Source organism: Prinia subflava, chromosome 16 (assembly GCF_021018805.1).
Source record: "Prinia subflava isolate CZ2003 ecotype Zambia chromosome 16, Cam_Psub_1.2, whole genome shotgun sequence".
In the NCBI taxonomy this organism is placed as follows: Eukaryota; Metazoa; Chordata; class Aves; order Passeriformes; family Cisticolidae; genus Prinia; species Prinia subflava.
Genome location: NC_086262.1, coordinates 16,770,373 through 16,791,436, shown reverse-complemented (window position 1 = coordinate 16,791,436; position 21,064 = coordinate 16,770,373). Strand labels below are relative to the sequence as shown.

The following is a 21,064-nucleotide window of genomic DNA, read 5'->3' as shown; positions in this document are numbered from 1 at the left end:
CAGCCCCGGCCCGGGTCACTTCCGAAAGGATTCCTCGTGTGCGGAGCCCCGGGAGGCCCCGCAAAGGCTGCTCCTGCTCCTTCACTTGGCACTCAGCCCTTTTAAATTACAGAATCATAGAATCACTGCGTTGGAAGGGACCTCCAAGATCATGGAGTCCGATGCAGCCCTAACACCTCAGCTAAGCCATGGCCGCATCCAGCCTTTCTTTAAACACATCCAGGGATGGCGACTTCAACTCCCCGGGCAAACCACTCCAGTACTTTATCACCCTTCCTGTAAAAAACATCTTCCTAATATCCAACCTGTATTTCCCTTGGTGCAGCTTAAGACTGTCCTGTTCTGTCAGCTGCTGCCTGAAGAAAGTGTAAGGTTGACAATATGAGGTGAAGTGAGATTAAACTTTGTACAGGTGGGGAAGTGTGACTCTCACCAGCCCCTTTCTGCTCCGGGGTACCCCTGCGATTCATTAAAAAGCTGGGAAGGATGAAGGATCCTTGGCCATGTGGGTATTTAAATCCCAGGTTTCTGGTAAGTGCTCTGCTCTTATCTCTGGGCTGGAGGTTCAAGGTTGGAGGGGCCATGCCCAGCCCTGCCTGCCTCCCCTTCCCTTCCCTTCCCGGCTGCACAGAAAAGCAGACGTTTCATCTGAAACCAAACATTGCCCAATATTTGCATTCCAGGTGGAGCCTTCAGCTGTCAAAAAACCCCATCAATACACAGTTGGAGCAAATGAAGCCAACTTCAAGCCTGTGGAAGTCATGCTCTTGTCTTTCAGTGTTAAGCAAATGCTGTAGATGTTACTGTAGAAATACTGAACATTTCCACAGAAAACATTTCCCCTCTCCATGAGGGTTTATTAGATGTCATGGTAACCAGAACAGACAATTGCAATGGAAATGGAAGAGCTCCCTCCCTCTCCCCTGACTGTCCATTGTCAAAAACATCAGTGGCTGACTTCCCAATCCCTTTAGGGACTTCCACAGGAGTTTTAATTGAGTTTGAAGTATATGGTGACTCCAAGACAACCAGAGCAAATGCTTGGGAGGAGTGACATCTGTGACAAAAAGCATTCAAAGCCTTTTGTTTAGGGACTCTGCAGAATCCTAATAAGAAATCACAAACCCAAGCAATGGGTGTTCCAGCATTTTCATTCTTGTTCTAGAAGCACAGGCTGTGGAAAAAACTTGGATCATCCAATACATCATGTCTTCATGGAAAAAACAGGGAAATAATATCTTCTTGGAACATGATATTAAAAGAAAAAAAAATCCCAAGCATTATTATTTTTCTGGACCTAAAAAAAATAGGCTTTTTTTTTTCTTCTCACTCTTAGAATGATTTTCTAAAAAAATGGGTGGAAAAAATCCAAGCAATTATTTAAGATAATTAAATCATTTCACTTCCAACTGCTTTCCTCTTCTCAAGGTATATTAAGCTTTATGGTTAATATATTTCCATGTTGAGGGAACCTTTGGCCTTGGAGAAATATGCCTCTGGGCTCCTCACTCCAGAATCTCCTGCCAAGGACCTGGGGTTTGCTGACACACAAATGCCAGCGTGTGCCATCTGCCCATCCCACCCAGCCTGCCTGGCAAACCTGCTGCTTCTCCACATCACCACACCATCTTTGGAATATCAAATCTCCACAGACCAGTTGGTCAGACTGCAAAACAGTCCTGGAAATTGCTTTATTCCACTGAGCCCACTCCTGGGCAGCCCTGGGAGCCCTCCCTCTCCTCCAGCCCCGCTGGTGCCACCTGGCACATTGCTCTGCGGGCTGCCTGTGGTGATATCAGCCCTCTGGCCATAAACCCCACAGGCAGAGGCTCTCCCTGGCTCTTCCCAGCCTCTCCCAGCTCAGCGTTATCACTCAGCAGATAAAGGCAGCCTGTGACTTCCCCCGGCTCTCAGCTGCTTTGTGCCACCTGGCTCCCAGCCTTGTGTAAGGAGCCTCCTGCCTTCAGTGCTGCCATCCTGGCACCCACCTGCCCAGTGCCCTGCTCCTGCTGCTACAGCTCTGTGGGAGGATGGCTGGGTTATGCTGAAGGAGGTTTAAAAGGAGTTATTTTCTCTCCTTGCCCTTCCCTCCCTCTACAGCTCACAGTGCCTGAATTTGCACACTGGTGCATTAAGTTTGGAGATGGAGAAGGTGGAACTGCCTGGTTCCCATCTCTGAGCTCTGTCAGAGCTGGGACAAACCTTCCTCCCCACCCTGACCTGCTGGGCTTGGAAGGCCCTAATTAATGTCACACACACAGAGGTCTACATGTGGCAGGTCTGAATTACTTAGAAAACCCATCAGACTAAGTAACAGAAAGAGGCCCATCCTAATGTTTGAAATGCATTTATTAATTTAATTCAGTCACATCATTCAGTGCTTGGCAAAACCAAAAAAGAAGAGCTAAAATGAGCCGCTTTTAAAGGCTTCAATCAAGGATGAGACAAATGCCAAGTAAAAATTCAGTGGTTGGAAGGGAGAGGGTGTAATACAAAAGGAAAGATGCAATGAATCAGAGTTCTTAGGTAATCAAAATAATTAAGCCATAAAGATATCAAAAAGAAATAATCTCTGTCCATATCTCAAGACAATTATACTGCAATCAAGAAAGAGTGTCCTGCACAAACATCTGTGCAGAATTGCTGCACTCTCTGTGTATCACAGTCCAGTGTTGTCACCTAGAGTCAAGAAGTAATCAGATGATAAAATTTTCAGAGTGTTGATGTGTGTCAGAAAGCTGAGTTAAATAATTGATGGATTCAGAGTCTTTTCTCACACTGCTTTCATCCAGTCTTTCAGCTCTTTGCTTCCTCAAGGATAAGGCACGGAACCCTGAAACCACTTCCAAAGAGTCTCTCTGCAAACAAGCAAATGCATGAGGGAATTAAACTGCACCATCAACTTTGCATCTAACTCAGAAATTCCACCTTCCTAGATATTAATTTTCAACCAAAAGCCTGCAGCAGGATTACAAACCCCACGTTTGAGTGAGGGTTGCTGTCTGCAGGGATTTGCAGCACTGCAGGAACTCTGTGTGCAGCAGCAGCACTGACCTGCACTGGCTGCTCCCAGCTCCTTCAGCTGGCAGCCAGAGAGAATTGAATAGATCTGACTCCCTTCTTTTAAGGTGAAGGGCAGCCTTGCGCCCTTGAGACTCTGCTTAGGTCTCCCTGAACAAGGAAAGTGCAGGACATACAGTCCTTAAATGAACAGCTGGAGAAATTTTCAGGGAATATTTTGTAAGTGAAGAAAAGGATTTACTTACTCCTGCTCCTCTCCATTTAAGTCGGGGAAGTTACCTAAAACAAAAACAAAACCACAAACAGAAGACTGGTTAACAAAGCTGGCAATGAATTCAAGTTTAGGGCTGGCCACTGTCCCCCTGGATCTCATGGTCAGAGATAAGCCAGGAGGGGCTGGGGCTGGCAAACACAGAGGCCACTTCTTGACAGCAGGACTGAGCACCCTGAACTTGGGAAACTGATGGGAGCAGGAAACCACATCAGGGAGAGGAGAAACTGGCCTTGCACTGCTTTGGAGCAGACCTCTTCCTTGTTATCCACAGAAACCTGTCCCCTGCCCCCTCCCCACCACGCTCAGGACCCCACAGAGCCCGGCAGAAGGAGCTGCCACCAGGCAGGATTGGGTCCCTGCTGCCCGCGGGGCCGCTCACCGCGCACGTTGTCCAGCAGACAGTCCAGCTGCAGCATGAACCAACATCTCTGGGTATTGTACTGGGTAAGCAGATTGGAATCCAGCCCCACTTCCACCACTTCCACACTCTCAGTGTCCAGATCCAGACTTGCAACCCTAGGGCACAGAGAGTTGTTGCACCAAGGAAAACCATGCAGCATCCAAAGGTAAGAAAGTTCTTCACTAGGACAGTCTGCAAAGAGGAGAGGGCTTTGGCAACGTGAATTATTGGATTAACAGCCCTTTGTGAAGGTTGAATTCCAATTGTTACATACTGTGATTTATTTGGCAATGCCTTTTGCTTACCGACCTGCACTGGAACATTCAAATGCTGATAATCAGAGAGGAGGAGGTGTTTTAATTATCCCCGTGTGTGAACACGGCCTTGACGAGTTGCAGGCAGGCTCTTACTGTTGTAGCAGTGACAGAACAAGAATGCCAAAGATATTAAATGATGCCCAGGTTTCTGGAAGGGTACCTTGAGGGGCTAGGATGTGACTTGTGGCACAGCTGTGAGTAACAGACCAAGCTGCAGCCCTGAGGGACACGGTGATCCCAAGTCCTCCTTACAGCCCGAGTTTGAACTCAGCTTTCATCTGTGTAAGTTACAGAGGTGACACCTCAAATTCCAGGCAGATGTTTGAGCCGGCCCTTCGTGCAGCTGGGGCCTCCAGTGCTGCTGCAAAGCCTCTGGTGGATCTGAACTGTTGGTGCGGTGCTGCACCACTGAGTCAGAGCTGACACTCAGGCACTGCATAGGAAGTGCTAAGTTATAAATTAAAGATATCGCTTGCAAGAGAAGTGATAATAAATCTCTCTAGCTACCAAGCTTGTCCACAACACAAAAACTTGGTGGGAAATGAGCTGGTTACCTCTGCTGCCAAAGACTGTTCCCTGGGAACTCACCAATGTGCACCCAAGGCAGTGCTACTGTAAACTGAACCCCAGGGGCTTCATCTGTGATAAAAACAGTTTTCTGGTAATAAATGCCAGTGGTTTTCATCAGAACCCAGCCAGGAAACTGAAATTTAAAGGGACAAGTGCAACAGCAGGCAGATCTCTCCATGCCTTTTAATTGTGTGGATGTGGTGCCCTCTGGCTCAGCTGGAATAGGGAGCAGCTTTGCAGCACAGGGTGGTGGGACAGAGGGGCACAGGCAGTGGGGTTTGACCTCAGTTATCAATACCATATTTTTTCAAAGAAGAAAACAAGTAGTATGAAGTGGAACATACCTGTCTGTGGCCAGTTTCAGATCCTTCCAAGAGGATTGCAAAGAAAAAAAAAGGAAAAATATTATTAGTGTGATTTTCAGAAAGGTCACCTGGCTGAGAAATAGGCAGATCCATGAAGAAAAGCAGAATACCACTGCTTACTTTGAGGAAGAGGAAAACATCTGGTTCCTCTTTTATCTTCTGCAAAGCCTGAAGATTCTGCTCAGCCTGGTCTCTCCTCTGTTCCATTTTCTTTCTCCTGTCAGCAATGACTGCCAGTTGCTCCTTCTCATTAGACAGAATGTCACTCAGGATGCTCGTCTTTTTCTCATGAAGCTCTGTCTCTAGATCATTAAACAGCCCTTCTAGCTCAGAAGTCAGTTTTTTGGTGTTGGTCTAAAGGAAGAGATAAGAAAAAGGCTCAGAAATTCCACCCTTCAGTTTAGTGTCTCTGCTTATCAATTAGGATTGTATCTGTCCTTTGCACTGCCTTTGGAAGGAAGCAGACAATAAACATTTGCTTTGATTATCTGATTCAACAGAGGCTTTCCAAAATTAATCCCGATACAGTAACAAATTCAGATGAATTTCAACTATCAGTGTGAGAGCTTACTGGTCCACACTGAAAATCCCATTTGTGGATATAAATAGCTTTTCTTTTATTAAACAGGTAGAAAACATTAAAAATACATAATCTTATGTACAGTCTGTGGGCTGCCAGTCCTGCAACCTGGTTTGTGCAACCACAACACAGGGTGGAATTCCCCAGCTGGGTCCTCCTGTGGAGGAGCTGGAAGGTGTGATAAAGCTTGGCTTCTGGCAGTTTCTCAAACCACACTTTTCCCTTTCTATCCTTCTGCTTCTAATGGTATAGTTACCATCACTTACTGCTGGGAAACTGTGAAGGAAAGATGCTCTGAATTAGCCATAAGCTGGATACCAACCTTGATCTGATCCTCGCTTTCCTGAAGCTCTTCTAGGGCAGTAACTAAATTGCTTTTACCTTCCTGCAGCTCTGTCATGGTGTCGGAGAGCTTAACCTGGCAGAAGGAAAGACAGCACTGAACTTCCCAGCAGGAACAGCTTCAAACCAGAATGGCAGTTTGTGGAGTTTTTGGTGAAATGGCCATTGTCTCACACATCCCACTTCTGCTTGGCAGCCCTGAAATTTTGGTACATAACTTGGGGTAGGAAGTTAGTTTGTAATTCATATAACAGCAAAGGATGCTTCTGCTAATTCCTGAGGATGCTGTGACCTGTCCTGAGGTCCGGAGGGAGCCATTTCCTGCCCATGCACTGGGCTCCTGCAGGGTTTTTGCTTGGACTCTAAACTGAGCCCAGACATTTCAAATGCAAGGCAGTGAGTGAGCACATGAAATGCATTTCATCCTCTCAGTCTCAGCTGATTCTGGAGCATTTCAAGGACAGCAGCTGGACTCAGAGGCAGGCACACAGAGGCACCATGTCTCCTGTATCTGCTGGGACACTGTCTCCACAAAATTCGTGGCAGAGGGAGGAATCAGAATCACTGGAACTGGAAAAGATCTCCCAGCCCCTCGAGTTCAACCTGTGACCAATCCCCACCCTGTCACCCAGCCCGGAGCACTGAGTGCCCCGTCCAGTCATTCCTTGGACACTGCCAGAGATGGGACTCCAAACCTCCCTGGGCCGCTCCTTCCAATGTTTAACAAGCTTCTCAGTGAAGAAATTCCTCCCGATGTCCAGCCTGAGCCTCCAAGGCACAGCCTGAGAGTGCGTCCCCTCATCCTGTCCCTGGTTCCTGGGGAGCAGAGCCTGATCCTACAGCACGGACCGAGCCCGAGGGAAGCACCTCGAGAGGGAAAACTCCCTTTTCCACCCAAAGTTCAGTAGCAGCGGCATTGGCGGGGCTCTGTGGAGGGAGGGATTTTCTAATCCCTGCAGGAATACTCCTAATGCCAGCCGGGAACCCCGCAGTGAGGGCGGCCGGCGGTGCCGGGGCTGCCGTGGGGCAGCCGAGCCTCTCGCTGGCTCTGCCGTGTCCCCGCACCCGAGGGGACCCACGCCAGCCCCAAACACCTTCCTCCCTCTGCTCAGCTGTCCACACTGCTCTGGCAACACGCAGGAGGGAATGAAAAGCAAATTCCAGCACGATGCACCAGCCCCTTGCTGCAGCGGAGAGGAAATCCCAGGAGCTGCCCCACGCCCATGCCCATTCCCTGTGAAAGCCCCACCGCCCTTTCTGCCGCTTTCCCCCTTTTTCGCGGCCAGGCAGGGGTCGTGGGGAGGGAAGAGCTCCTTACCAGCTCTTTATCGTGTCCCTCCTTCATGGTGATGACCTCGTGGCCCTTGTGGGCCCCGGCGACGGAGCATAACATGCAGATGCACTTCTCCTCCCGCAGGCAGTAGCACTCCAGCAGCTTGCCGTGCAACCCGCACCTCCTCTCCGCCTGGCCCGCTCCCACCTCCACCAGGACGTGCTCCTGATGGAAACCCTTGGCGTTGTGTTTGCTCAGGTGAGCCTGGCACAGGGCCGCCTCGCAAACCAGGCAGATTTTCAGGGCCGGCTGGGGCTCATCCAGGCAGTGCTCGCAGGGAACCGCGCCCGTCTCCCCCTTCTCGGCGCCTCCCTCCGGTTCGAGGCTTTCTCCTCCATCCTGCTGTCCTTTGGAAGCCTGGAACGCCTCCACGATGCTGCCCACCTTGAAGTTGTTGCGCAGCTCCGCGTTGCGACCCAGGCGGGCCCTGCAGATGGGGCAGGTGGTGGAGGGGCCCTGGGAATTCCGCTGGGTTCGCAGCACTTTCTCAATGCACGGCCGGCAGAAGTTGTGGCCACAGTGCAGCGACACCGGCTCCTGGTACAGCCCCAGGCAGATGGGGCAGGTGAGCTCGGCCTCCAGGCTGGCGGCCCCTGCACGTCCCTCCCCAGCTCCTGCCATGGCTGCAGTCAGAAGAGAAAACCGAAACTGAAACCCTAAAACGGGAACTCAGTCACGAGGCTGCCTGCCCTTCCCCTCCAAGCCCTTCCCCTGCACGCCCTTCCCCTCCAAGCCCTTCCCCTGCACGCCCTTCCCCTCCAAGCCCTTCCCCTCCAAGCCCTTCCCCTGCACGCCCTTCCCCTGCACGCCCTTCCCCTCCAAGCCCTTCCCCTGCCAGCCCTTCCCCTGCACGCCCTTCCCCTCCAAGCCCTTCCCCTGCCAGCCCTTCCCCTCCAAGCCCTTCCCCTCCAAGCCCTTCCCCTGCCAGCCCTTCCCCTCCAAGCCCTTCCCCTGCCAGCCCTTCCCCTCCAAGCCCTTCCCCTGCCAGCCCTTCCTCCGCCCCATGCCCGGCACAGAAATGTTCCCTCTGCCGGCTCCAGCCTTCCCCTCGCTGCGCCAGCCACTTTGGGAAGTTTCCCCTCAGTCTCCAGCAGAAAATGCTGCCCAGTCTCTCCTCACCTCCCAGGGCAGCTTTGCTTCTGCACTGGATGTGCAGGATGGAAAGAGGCGGCAGAGGCAAAAGCTGCTGCCTTAGAGCAAAGATCAGCATTGCTGCTGCCTTGTTCTGTAGCAGTGAATGTTGTGCTGTCAACTTTTAGATAAAATAATTTGCCATCGCGTTTTGCAAGTTAATAATATGATTTTAATGACATGAAGCCAACACAGTATTTGATACAGATGAGCAAAAATAAGCAACTTAATGGTATTTCCATTATGATTAAAAGAACAAATATAAGAGCTCTTGCAGGAAGAGGCAGGGTGCTGTGATATACCCCCTGCCACAGCAGCCCACAACCCAATTTCTGATATGCCAGCTTTGCATAGCCTCCGTGCAAGGCTCACAATTTCTCAGCCTGGAAACACAAAACAACACCTTGTCCCTACATCACTACAGGAGCTTCAATACACTGCTGGCAGCATGGATGGGATACTTCAAAGGGATGGTTCCTGTCTCTGTAAGCCTGAAGTTCTTAGCAGGATGTCCAGCCTTGACAGACACATCATGAAAAGACAGAGTGTTTCTTCTGCCGTTGATGTCTTTGACCCAAGAAACCCATAAAGGTAATTGCCAGGTATTTGCAAGCAGCATTCAAACCAGGCACAAATAATTCCAAGCTTCCAGCAGCTCCCATTGCTGGTGTCCTCCTCCCAGCAGCTCTGGCCCTGCACCATCCCTGTCTAGGATGGCACTATTGGAGTCCTGTCCTGGTTTGTGCTGGGATAGAATTCATTCTCTTCTCAGCAGCTGGTACAGTTTGGGTTCAGTAGGGAATAATGTTGATAACACGCTGATGGTTTGGCTGTTGCTGAGCAGTGTTTAACCTGAGCCAAGGACCTTTCCATGCCTCGTGCTCTGCAGCGAGGAGGTGCACAAAAAGCTGGCAAGGAGCATAGCTGGGGCTGCTGACCCAAACTGGCCAAAGGGATATTCCACACCACAGAACACCATGTCCAGTGTATGAACTGGGGGAGATGGCCAGAAGGAGCCAATTGCTGCTTGGGAATAGTGGCTGGACATCAGAGAGCAGATGATGGGGGAGCAATTGTGCTGTGTATCGTTAGTTTTGGCTGGGTTTTCTCTCTCTCTTCCCTCCTTTCTATGATTGTTATCATTATGACTGTCACTGAATTTGTATTTCATTAGGCTACTGAAAAGATCCAAACGTGGGATTATGGTGTGTTCTACGATGACCAAACATGAAGGGACCTAAATAGAAAAAACGCATTATGATTAACAGATAATTGTGGAGATTTGGAGTCTGCCTCTGTCCTGACCTGAGGCTCACTGCCAGCGAGGGCTGAAGCACCAACCAGAGAGCAGTACCCAGGGAACCCTAATTTTATCAACTCAGTCAGACAAGTGTCCCACCGTGCACAGCTCTGGGACTGTAGGCTGAGCTTACAAAGCATTGCAAAGGACTAGAAGTATTTACACAGAAAGTGCAGGTTATTTATGTCCTAAGCAAGCTTCACCTTGCTGCTGCTGTGATGAGTTCTCAACTTTACCCTTGAATCAAAGGTAAAGAGAGGTATGCTTTGCCACAGAGGTATTCCTCATCTTAATCATCCCAGAAAACTCCTGGGACTTTCAAGCCTCTTTATCCATTGCCTGGTTTAGCAAGGTGTATTCAAGGCATGCCCCAAAGTCCTGAATGCCAGGACAAGCTCCCTTTGCTGCACACATATGTGCAAATAAGCACACAGTGTAAGGAATCAGCACTTCTAGAGGTACTCAGTGTACTTGGTGTCTCATGAAAGTCCTGTCTTAAAGATGGTTTACTGGCTTCTCCATCTTGCTTTTGACATAGTGAAATGAGCACTTACCAGGTCTTGCTCCATATTGTGGAGGTGGTGGCGGCCTAAAGGAGAGATCCACGTTTGAGAGGAACTGCTGGAAACAACGCTGAATATCATCTGTTGCTGGTTTATCCACATTAATGGGTGGCCTTGGCACCGTCACACCATCCATTCCAGGAAGGGGCTTGCGTTGCCTAAAACATGCAGAAGGAATCACAGAACCAGAATCACTGACGTGGGAAAAGACCTCCAAGGTCATCGAGTCCCAGCTGTGCCCATCCCCACCCTGTCCCCAGCCCAGGGCACTCAGTGCCACCTCCAGCCCTTCCTGGGACACTCCAGGGATGGGCACTCCAAACCTCCCTGGGCAGTTCCAGTGCCTGAGCTCCCTTTCCATGGGGAAATTCCTGCTGCTGTCCCCCCTGAGCTTCCCCTGGCCCAGCCTGAGGCCGTTCCCTCTCCTCCTGTCCCTGTTCCTGGAGCAGATCCCAAATCCCCCCGGCTGTCCCCTCCTGTCAGGAGCTGTGCAGAGCCACAAGGTCCCCCCTGAGCCTCCTTTTCTCCAGGCTGAGCCCCTTTCCAGCTCCCTCAGCCCCTCCTGGGGCTCCAGCCCCTGCCCAGCTCCGTTCCCTTCTCTCTCTCACCATGAGGGTCCTGGAACTGCTCACAGCACTCCCAGTGTGAGCTCAGCAGTGCCAGCACAGGGGACAGTCACTGCCCTGCTCCTGTGCCACCCTACTGCTGAGACAGGCCAGGCACCCCTGTCCTCTGGCCCTGCTGGGCACGCCTGGGCTCACGTTCAGCCAATCCTGAACAACATTCCCAGTTTCTTTCCTGCCAGGCAGCTTTCCCGTCACTGCTCCCCCAGCTGGAACTGCATGAGATTGTTGTGAGCACGGTGCAGAACGTGGCACTTTGCCTCACTGGATCCCGCACTGCTGGCCTTGGCCCACGGATCCAGCCTGTCCTGATCCCTCTGCGGCGCTCCCGGCCCTCCAGCACAGCCACGCTCCTGCCCGACTCAGTGAACTATCTGAGAGTGCACTCCATCCCCTCGTCCAGATGCTCAATAAAGATATTAAACCTCAGGGAGAGCTTACCTGGCTTTCATTGCTGCAAAAGCCTGTAAAGACATTTTGAAAGCAGAATTAGCAGAGTGCAGGCAGAGGCCAGCCCTGGAGCTGTGTGTCTCTGGGAAGGGAGATGCTGATAGGTACCTTGGTGAAAAGAAGAGTGTCCTTCTGATATCTCAGAGCCTCCAGCTCCTGAACATCATGGCTGACTGAATCCTTCTCACTCTTTTGATTATTCATTTCTGCCCGAATCCGACTAATTTGTTCCTCTTCATAGTCATTAAGAACTGCCAGGACCTCTCGTTTTTTGTTCTCAAGCTTCTCATGCATTTCCTTGAAAAGGTTCTCCACCTGTGCCCTCCGATGGCTGTCCTCACTCTATTAAGAAAACAATTTCAAAATTGTTAAGGGACATTTTCCACATGAGCTCTCACTCAGAAAAAAATCTTTTTTCTGGGATGAGAGAAGTAACTAAATGTTGAAGGTTGGAAAAATAAAAAAGCCACACACCAGCCACTCATCAAGAGGCACAGATTTTCAGGCTTAATTAAGAATGTACCTCCCAGACTGGTAAGAAAGTCATCATCTTTCCTCAAAGAAGAAACCTCTAAAATACATGAGAAACCACTCAGGAACTAAAAACGTTTCAAAATCCATGATCTGGGGAAGGGCAAAAGAAAACTTTCTCTCATCATTTACCAGCAAGCAACCACCCCACGGTGACATGGGACCTTGAAACAAACCTTTAGTTCCTCCAGCTGTTTCAGCAGGTTTGCTATGACTTGATCCAGTGCAGCTTCGTGGTTTTTTAGTGTTTCCAGAGTTCCAGGATAAGATATCTACAAATATAATGGGAAGGAGATATCAGGATAGGACTGGCATAATGCACGAGGTCAGCAGTTTTATCGACAGGGGTTAAGCTAGACTTGCAGTAGGTTTGCTCACTGCATGCTCTCAGGACAAATCAGTACATAAAGGTTTGCTGGAATGTTCTATCCCTGAACAAATGCCACAACTACAAGCACAAAAAAGACAATTTGAAGCTGAAAACTGTTCATGTGCACTAGCTACATATAAAGCTATTTCCTCTGTTGGCACCTTTCTTTCTGTTACTCTGTCATTAATTATCTTTGCTTAAGTGCAGCTCAGGTTCATCTTCAGCTTGGAGGTGCTCCAAGGGCTAAACCCTGGCAGGAGCACTCAGTCCCACCAGTTCGGCCGAACTCCTCCCTCAGGAGGGGAAAAAAACATTTATAACATCTTATTTTATATCTCAAGGGCCAAACCCAGAGAGAATCTGGGACACAACCAAGCATAAAAGCCCAGGATTGCAATGCAGCCCCGTGCTGTGTCTGCAGTTCTGAAGTCACGCGTTGCCCCTGTGCCACGGGCGGCTCCCTGGGCTTTTCCCGGTGTGACCCGTGCCCGTCCCGCTGTCCCAGCCTCTCACCTGCGCTTCGCTGAAAGCCTCCTCCAGACTGATGATCTTGTGGTTCTTGTGGGAGACGATGGAGCACAGGATGCAGACGCAGTCCCAGTCGTTCTCACAGAAGCACTCCAGCAGTTTGCCGTGCTTGGGGCACTTCCTCTCGGCCAGAACCTGGGCGTCGCAGGGCTCCACCAGCACATGGCTCTGGCCGTTCTTGCTGTTGTGCTTGCCCAGGTGGGCTTGGCACAGCGAGGCTTCGCAGCTCAGGCACGTCTTCACGGCGGGCTGCTGCTCCTGGAGGCAGAAATCACACAGCACCACCTTCTCCGCGCACTGCCCTTCCCGCTCCTGCTCCTCCTGGTGCCCGGGAGCGTCCAGAAACTTCTGCACGATGTTGCGGAGGTGGAAGTTGGGCTGCAGCTCCCCGGCGAGAGCGTGGCAGAGCGGGCAGCGGGCCGGGCTCTGCTGGCACCGCAGCGCCTGCTTGACGCACACCCTGCAGAAGCTGTGCCTGCAGCCCAGGGCCACGGGGTCCTTGTAAATGTCCAGGCAGATGGAACAGGTCAGCTCTTCCCTCAGCCCGGCCATCGCCTCTGCCCCGGCCATGGCGCCGCAGCCCCGGGGCTGGGCCGGGCGCCCGAGGGGAGGGCTCAGCTGGGAAACGGAACTGAACGCGGTACGGAAGAGAAACAAACTTCAGCCGCCAGCTGAAATCCTCTGCCTCCTCCCCCGAGCGAGGAAACATCGTCCCTGCCCTCTGTCCGGCTTCCTGCCTCTCCCTGCCACGTGGGCGAGGGCAGTGCTCGTCCCGGTGTTGAGAAAATAAAAAATTGTAACAAGTGGTGGTTAATTAAGTGGTGGGAATTCCTTCGGTTTACCCGACAGGGCTTTGTCCTGTGTGCAAATGGTTATCTCAGCTGTGAAGACTGTGAGCCTGAGCAATGCTGATAAGAAGGGATATCCTGGCCAGACCACAGCAATGTGATGCATTCAAAGAGAAGAAACGTTTTGGGAGGCCTGTGACCAAAAAAGAATAATGGGAGGAATGGGATGTTCCCCAAACGACCACCCAAGACCCTCAAAAGAACCCTATCCCAACGAAAATAAACTCCAAGAAGTGATTTAAATATGCAGAAAATTCAGGGAGTGCTTAGCATATCGGTATGAGTTTGGGGAAACTTTGAATATATAAACGTTACATAGATTTAAGCTAATCTGTTAGCAAGGTGTGGTGTGTATAACAGGGAGTTATGCCCCACATGCCTGGGGCTGAAATAAAGTAATTCCACTTTCTAATATTGAAATTACAGTGTTACAGAGTTTAACTCCCCATTTTCAGTGACAGCTACAGTGGAGCTACTCCAAGACAGCGCCTGTCTGCGTGAAAAGGAGAAATTTTATCACGAAGTTATGCCAAAATAAAAACAATCCTGCTGGGATTTTTCCCAAATGGTTGAAAGTAATTGCTGGGACCAACAGAACTGCTGGGCTGATGTCAACACTCACCAACAGCTCCCTTCAGAGGTCTGCTTGTAGGAATTATCCTCAATAAACATTTGTATTCAATAAACAGTATCAGTGCTTTATTTTCCAGGAGGCTGCCTGGGAATGCAGCGTTGGAGGCACAGGTCAGGCTGGGAGGACAAACATCAGCTCTGGGTCTGTCCCTCCCTGCAGACCCCTCCTTTGTGTGCCACCCTCCTGGGAAGCCACTCCCATGTCTCTGCTCCACGTGTGCCCACCCTGGGCAACCCATCACTGGCTGTCCCAGCTGCATTCCCACATTCCCCTCCTCCAAATTCATGTTTGCATCTGTCTGGGCACTACTGGCACCACAGTGCCTGATGTAGCTCAGAAGAATGTTCCTCTTTGGTGGCCTTGAAGCCTGCTGGTTTTGGAAAGCAGCAGGGAATGGGCTTCCCATCAGCTCTCCCCTCTGGGTGCAGCAGTGGCAGGGATGAGGGGCTGGGTTTGGGGTTCCAGCTCTGTGCCCAGGCTGGGGGACCCCACGGCTCTGTGCTGCAGACAGGCAGGTGCAGAGCTGCTGCCTGAATCGGTGCAAATCGGCCAAAAGCAGCAGCTGGCACAGCCCAGCACCCTGCAGAGCTGCTCCTTTTGGGGTGCTGGGATCCTCCAGCCCGGCAGCATCACTGACCCATGGTCTGGACAAAATCAGTGCAACCTCTCCAGCCTGGTGAGCCCTCACAGGGGCACGGCTGGCATGGGCCACGTGTGCCCAGGGCAGCTGTGCCTGTGCTGGGCCTGCCCAGGCCTTGCAAACATCCCTTCCACAGCCTGGGCTGCCACAGGGACCAGGACACCAGGACATGGCTGTGCCCCTGGGAGAGCAGTTTGGCTCCAGAGCCTGCTCTCCTGCTTCCAGGGTTCTCCAGGTGCCACCCTGAGCCAGGACACCAAGGCCATGCCCAGTTTGGCTCCCAGGGGCTGCTCTCCTGCTTCCAGGGCTCTCCAGGTGCCACCCTGAGCTGCGCAGCTCCTGTATCACCACCTGGAGTATTTTCCTCATTTTTTCCTGCTCTCTTTTTCATCACCCCAGAAAATCCGAGAGGAGCATGCCCTGCTTCATTCTTCACTCAGTCCATCTGGGGAGTTTCCTTGGCCAAGGGTCCTGTGGCAGTGGAAACTCAAAGTCCAGAGTGCAGAGCCCAGGTTTTTCCTGCCTGAGTTAAACTGGGAGAAGCCACACTTCAAACAGCAGCACACAGGGATATTCCCAGGGATATTCCCAGGAAGCAGCTCCATCCCTGCCATCCTCTGCCACCCCCACTGCCAGCCAGGCAAAGCAAAACACCTCAACCCGGGCAGATTTGCACTAAAAACTAAAGTACAGCAGCACAAACTTCCTTTTTTTGTTCTTTCCACTTTATAGTATATATGTTATTGTTTATTTATAGGCAGATCACTTCACTATTTACAGTACATGAGCGTAGAGATTCTACAGTCTTTTTGATGTAAACAAGAAACTCCACGGCAGGGGAGTCTGGAAAAAGAAGCCAGTTCTGAAGTATTTACACAATTTAAAATAGAACTTTTATACCCACTGGATAGATATAGAGAATACATTGAGCGATTTGGTTAAATTATCTATGAAACTATAGAATCTGACAATGTAAAAATACAAGAAAACGTTCTCTCATTTTAGAAGGTAGACAGTTAAATCACACTAGAAATAAATCTCTTTTGTTTTTTAAAAATAATAACAATAATAAAGGAAAGGCATAAGAATCCATGCCATCTTTTAAGGTTAAAGTATATTACATAAATAAGGACACAACAGAACGGAACTGGGGGAAAAATTAAGTGAAATATAAAAAAAACCGCTACCAATTTAAAAAAAAGTACTAAAAACTTGATTCTTAATCACAGAGGGATCAATTCTGCTGCTTTTACTTACTCTGCAAGTAGAAAATTGCAGAGTTAAGTAGTACTTACTCAGCATGAGCAAGGGAGGCAGAATTGGCCCCTAATAATTATGAGCAGTGTCCTTTTACTTAAAAAAAAAAAAAAAAAAAGACAGAATTTAGCTTTTTTTTTATAAATAAGAAAGCAGATGTGCCCCTTTTTAGGTGAAATTCTTACACCTTTCTCAAGAAATGCATCAATTGAACCGTTCTCTCTCTTTCTCACATGCACTCACACACTCCCAACTCCTGCTGCTGCCCCTGGCCCCGGGGAGGGCGAGGGAAGGGGAATGAAACCCCAAAATGAACCCCCAAGGCTGCATTTGGCTCTGTATTGCTTGAGATTGTCAGGGATGCACTTAGAACAGGACGGGTGTCGGGTTCAGCTCCAACACCAGTTTATCTAAGGACTCAGCTGACCTCCAGAAAGAAAAAAAAATCCCCCCAAAACAGGAGAAAACCGTGTTGATCTGTAATTGCAAAACTCCTGTGCATGGCCCAGAGCTGAGCTCAGACTCAGGACTGTGGTGACTGAGCTGCTGCCTCCTGGAAGATGTGCAGCCCAGGCAGCTGAGGAATGGAGAGAAACCTCTGCTTTGGGGCAGCATCCAAGCTCACACCTGGGATTGTCCTCTGCATTCAGCCCACACACTCAGAAACGTTTGCTCCTCCCTGCGGAGCCTCAGGGACACGCTGGATTCCAGCCACAAACCTGCTGCCCCCCCTGAACAACGAGTTTTTCTGGGGCAAACCTGTGCAAAACAAGCAAAGGGGCATTTTACCAGAAACTCTTCACACATTCAGCATTTCCCCACTGCACCTGCAGGAAATGGCTGGGGGACGTTCTATACTTACACAGTTTTAAAAAAATAAATCTCCTGACTTATTGCCTACCAGAATAAACCCAGTTTCTCCTGCCCATCCCACAGCCCCGGCCCTCACAGGGGGCTGGGGTGTGAGGGGTCCCTTTTTGAGGGGTACCCGCAGCCATGCCACAGGTTGGGTGGGATGTAAAGGCAGTCCTTGGAAAAGGGAGGATGCCCAGTCCCTGGCAGCTCCTGCAAAGTTCTGGGCACCTCTGGCTTCCCTGGCAGCAGTGCCCGGGCACTGCTTTGCTCCTGCCCCATTTCCCTGTCAGCATCCAAACCTTAGGCAGCTCAGCAGGGAGCTCTCACCTGCCCCTGTGCCCGACCCACCCTCCTGCAGACTCGAGCACTGTGAGCTAAAGACACCTTTAGAGTTAAAAAGCCCACAAAAATTAAAAAAAAAAAAAAAAAAAAATCAAGTGGAAATTTAGTTTTCACCCAGTCCTAAAAGGTGGGGGAAAGCCACAGGGGCAGGCAGCACACAGCCCAAGGGGCTCTAAGCATAGTGCATAAATCCTGGAAAAGAAAGACTTTTTTAAGGAGGAGGGAAAACAAACCATCCCAAGTGAATGGGAAAAAAAAGTAAAAACCCAAACCAAATAAAGCAAACCCAACCCCACTTATAGGCTTCAGGCACCACGAAGACCACTTATTGCATCTGTTCCTACCCTAGGGCTGCAGTACTGATGAGCTCTGTGCAGGACCAGCCCTCCCCTTCCCCAGCACTGGCTCAGGACCCAGCAGCTGGGCTGGGGCGGACCCAGCCCCAGGGAAACACCGGGAAATTCTGGGTCTGGGTGTGCCAAAACCGGTGCTTGGGAAGTGACTGAGTGATCCCCTGGAGTGGGCTGGAGCCCCCCCAGCTCTGCACTAACCCTTCCCCTCCACCACCCTTGATGCATCCCCAGCGGGGCCCGGCCATGGGTGCCTCCAGCTGAGTGGGAGATGGAAGAATTCCACTTATTTTGCTTTTCTTTTTTTTTTTTCCTTTTTTTTTCCTTTTTTTTTCCTTTTTTTTTTGTTGGTATTTTTTTTTGGATTGATCGTTTTCTGAAAAACATCAGCACAGCACAGGACAGTACTACCCACCCTAAATGTGTCGCTATATACATTCTACATAAGCTCTATAGCAATCACATGTAAACATCATCATCGTGAGGAAATACTAGGACAGAAAAAGGCAAAGCTACAATGAGGCAATTGCCAATAGCAGATGCTCAGTCTTGGCCAGAGCTGCTCGTGGTCGCTGAGGTGGGATGAGGAGCGGGGCGTTTTGGGGTGGGAGAGGCGCCAGGTTTCACTGCTGAGGCTGAAATGGCACAAGGACTGTTCCCTGGCAGTGATCGTCACCGGGCTGGGGACCCCGCGGTGGCCTCCGGGCCCTGGCGCTGCCGGGCTGGGGTTGTCAGAACCACGGCTCTCCCGAGGGAACAGCCAGGGAACTGTGCTGGTGTCGGCGCCGCCGGCATTCCTGCTCCTGCCAGGGCCCCGGGGCCACCCTGGCAGGGCTCTTGGCGTCGCATCCCGGGGCCACCTCCGAGGCTTTGGTCACTCTCCCTGCAGGACGGAACATACCCAGGGAACTGGGGATAAAACCCCCAAGTCACGGGGAGGGGAGACCCCAGGAGACTCTAATCTATCTATTGGCAGAGTTAAGGCTATAATATTCTATCTACAGAGGATGGCTGAATCCCTAGTGGTCTCTGGGGCTCAAAAATAAAAGGGGGTGGCAATGGCTTGAGGAGCAGCACGATTCCCGCTCCCTTGGGAGAACAGTGCCTCTGGCCGCTGGTGGTGGGCTTCTCTCTGGCTGGTGCAGGGCTATGTCCCCATCCCACGCACCCACACTTGCCCTCCAGGCAAGTCCACAAGTAAATTTTCCATTTAACCCAGCGCTGAGGGCCCTTGGCCAGAGGCAGAGCTGTGCCCCGGGTTGCTGGCGGGATGGTCGGGGTGGTGCTGGGACGTGTATGGCTTATCAGCTACGGGGCAGGGGCTGGGTGCGTGTTCCGTGTGGGTGCTGTGCCCCCCTGGATTTGGGGCTGGACTTCGGGCTGGGTTCTGGGCTGAGGAACTCCTTGTACAGAGATGTCCAGCGGGATGCACGGACAGGTCTTCTTGCCGCGCTTGCTCTGCAGGGTGTGGAAGCGAGCGTGGATCAGGCACAGGGCCTGGCCGGTCTCCAGCCACCCGCGGGGCTGGAGAGGAGCCAGCTCCTCCACACGGACCGGAGACATCCATCCCTGTGCCAGCAGCACCCACCGGCCCAGCCTGGCTGGCCCAGCCCTCTCTGCGGGCTGCAGTGGGGCTGGAGCAGCGCTGGCTGCAGGCAGTGCATCCCTCTCCACCCTCTGCAGCCTGCAAAGCTGCCAGGCCCTGGCTCCGTCACCCTTCAGCACCCAGCTCAGCATGGGGGTGATGCTGGGGGCTCGGGCCAGCACGAAGAATGGCTTTGACAGCAAAGTGAGTGACCCCGGGGCAAGCACCGAGCAGGGGAGGCAGGGGAATGTCAGCTCTGTGACTGCTCTGACCCCCCATTTGCTGAGTGGCAAGTGCCTCATTACAGTGCATAGTTAAAAATCAAGGAAGCGGTACAATAAATCTGAATTACAGTACATCTGAGCCATAAATACATTTTTTTTAAGTATATACTTTTTTTTTTCTTCTCTTCTTCTATTAAAAATTAGTTTATAATCCTGATTCTATTCACAATGAACAATTTCATCATCACACACTACAGACAAAAAAATGTTATGGTGAACACAGCTGCAACTCCACGGCGGGAGCACGGGGAGGGCCGGGAGGGGGAAGAGGGGCAGGGGGGCTCCTAGGCTCACCCTAAAACAACCAGTCAGAAGCAGAGGGGGGACTAACGTGTGGCAGTGAGACATCAACACCATGGGGACTCACAGACAGAAGCAGCTTTGTTCAATGTAAACATCGATCAGGGGACAGCAGTCTCTCTCTCGCGGGCGTGCTCTCGCTCTCTCTCGCTCTCTCGCTTGCCATAGACTGAATAATTTCTTTGAAAACGTAAACATTTTGGAAGTGCCTTGACTGAGGTATTGAGGTATTCCTCCAAGGTTAAGGCTGTTACCGATGCAGGCTGAGCTGGGCCTCCTGCAGCAAGCTGTCGAAATCCATGGTCTCGTACTTGCTTTTCACCGGAGCCGGGGAGGACTCGTCCGTGCCGCAATCTGGGGGTGGCAGGGACAGAAGGCAGCCAGGTCAGGGACTGGGGATCAGCATCCTGTGCCCAGAATGGGAGACTCTGGGATTTATTTAGGTGAACAAAAGACATTTGTGCCCACAATCAAAGTCAAGGGGTAGCTGCTGTAAGCAGAGCAGATACTGCAAGGTGATAAAAATCAGGGAGTACTTGTATCAGATGGGGCATCTGGAGGTAAGCTAAGGCTTGGGGCTTTATTTTCTGGACCTCAGTCTTTCACTCATCAAATGGGATCCAGAACCCTTCAGGCCCTGCAGAGGGTACAGAAATAAGCATGCAGTGTTGGTGAAACACCTGAGGCAAGGAGGGCTGGGCAAAGCCTGGGGCACATTTCCCTTGCAGGACTAGCACAGGGTTTGGCTCGTGGCCCTCAGCGCAGGCTGCAGCCCTGGTGACACACTCACTGAGACCTTGCTGAAGCACTGAAAGGATTAATGCCACCACAGCACATTTCAGTGCTGTCACTTGGGCTGCAGAGTGCAGCGTGGTGAATCTGTCCTGCAGAGCAGCAAACCACCCACATCACCTCTTGGGCTAATGAAATGTTGCTGCCTGCCTTGTCTAATGCCTGGGAAGGGAGTTTTCTGCTGGAAAGCCTCCAGCACTGTGCAGGAACTCAGCAGACACAGGATGGGCTGCGCTCAGCTGACCCGGCAGCCCCGGGCTGTGATGCTACATTCAACACACCCTGAGGCCTCACACCACGTTTTTTTCTTCTCCCCAGTTTGCCAATCCACCTGCCTGAGCCATGAGCAGTTCCACGAGCCATAGGAAAGCCAGAGGGCTTTTCCTGCAGGCTCTGAAGGCGTTTGGGTCCCTGCGTGACCAGGGCTCAGTGCTGCAGCATGCTGTAACTGCTCTGTGCTGATAAGAGACAAAGCAGCT

The 21,064-nt window shown here is 51.2% G+C and overlaps 3 protein-coding genes and 1 long non-coding RNA gene across 4 annotated transcripts in view; 1 reads left to right on the top strand and 3 right to left on the bottom strand.

The window, feature by feature from the left end:
• The first annotated feature begins 10 nt into the window (after nt 1–10).
• On the top strand, nt 11–1,260 carry LOC134558927 (uncharacterized). Its single transcript, XR_010082429.1, has 3 exons — nt 11–259; nt 413–531; nt 684–1,260. It is a non-coding gene; the product is annotated as an uncharacterized LOC134558927 (long non-coding RNA).
• Nucleotides 1,261–2,331: 1,071 nt separating this feature from the next.
• On the bottom strand, nt 2,332–7,937 carry LOC134559106 (E3 ubiquitin/ISG15 ligase TRIM25-like). Its single transcript, XM_063413609.1, has 7 exons — nt 7,188–7,937; nt 5,850–5,945; nt 5,068–5,301; nt 4,927–4,949; nt 3,675–3,811; nt 3,267–3,300; nt 2,332–2,858 (listed from the first exon to the last, which is right to left on the bottom strand). Exons 1-7 carry the CDS (start codon nt 7,821–7,823, stop codon nt 2,813–2,815), a joined length of 1,206 nt encoding a protein of 401 aa, XP_063269679.1. The 5' UTR covers nt 7,824–7,937; the 3' UTR covers nt 2,332–2,812.
• A 545-nt stretch (nt 7,938–8,482) lies between these two features.
• Nucleotides 8,483–13,407, bottom strand: LOC134558858 (tripartite motif-containing 13-like). Its single transcript, XM_063413132.1, has 6 exons — nt 12,684–13,407; nt 11,977–12,072; nt 11,378–11,611; nt 11,261–11,283; nt 10,188–10,354; nt 8,483–9,570 (listed from the first exon to the last, which is right to left on the bottom strand). Exons 1-6 carry the CDS (start codon nt 13,266–13,268, stop codon nt 9,509–9,511), a joined length of 1,167 nt encoding a protein of 388 aa, XP_063269202.1. The 5' UTR covers nt 13,269–13,407; the 3' UTR covers nt 8,483–9,508.
• A 2,520-nt stretch (nt 13,408–15,927) lies between these two features.
• PPARGC1B (PPARG coactivator 1 beta) overlaps nt 15,928–21,064 on the bottom strand; it is a 44,815-nt gene continuing 39,678 nt past the window's right edge. Inside the window, exon 12 of the mRNA XM_063413123.1 lies at nt 15,928–20,147. Coding sequence (XP_063269193.1) covers nt 20,044–20,147 — 104 coding nt within the window. The 3' untranslated portion in view covers nt 15,928–20,043. The remainder of the gene's footprint in view (nt 20,148–21,064) is intronic.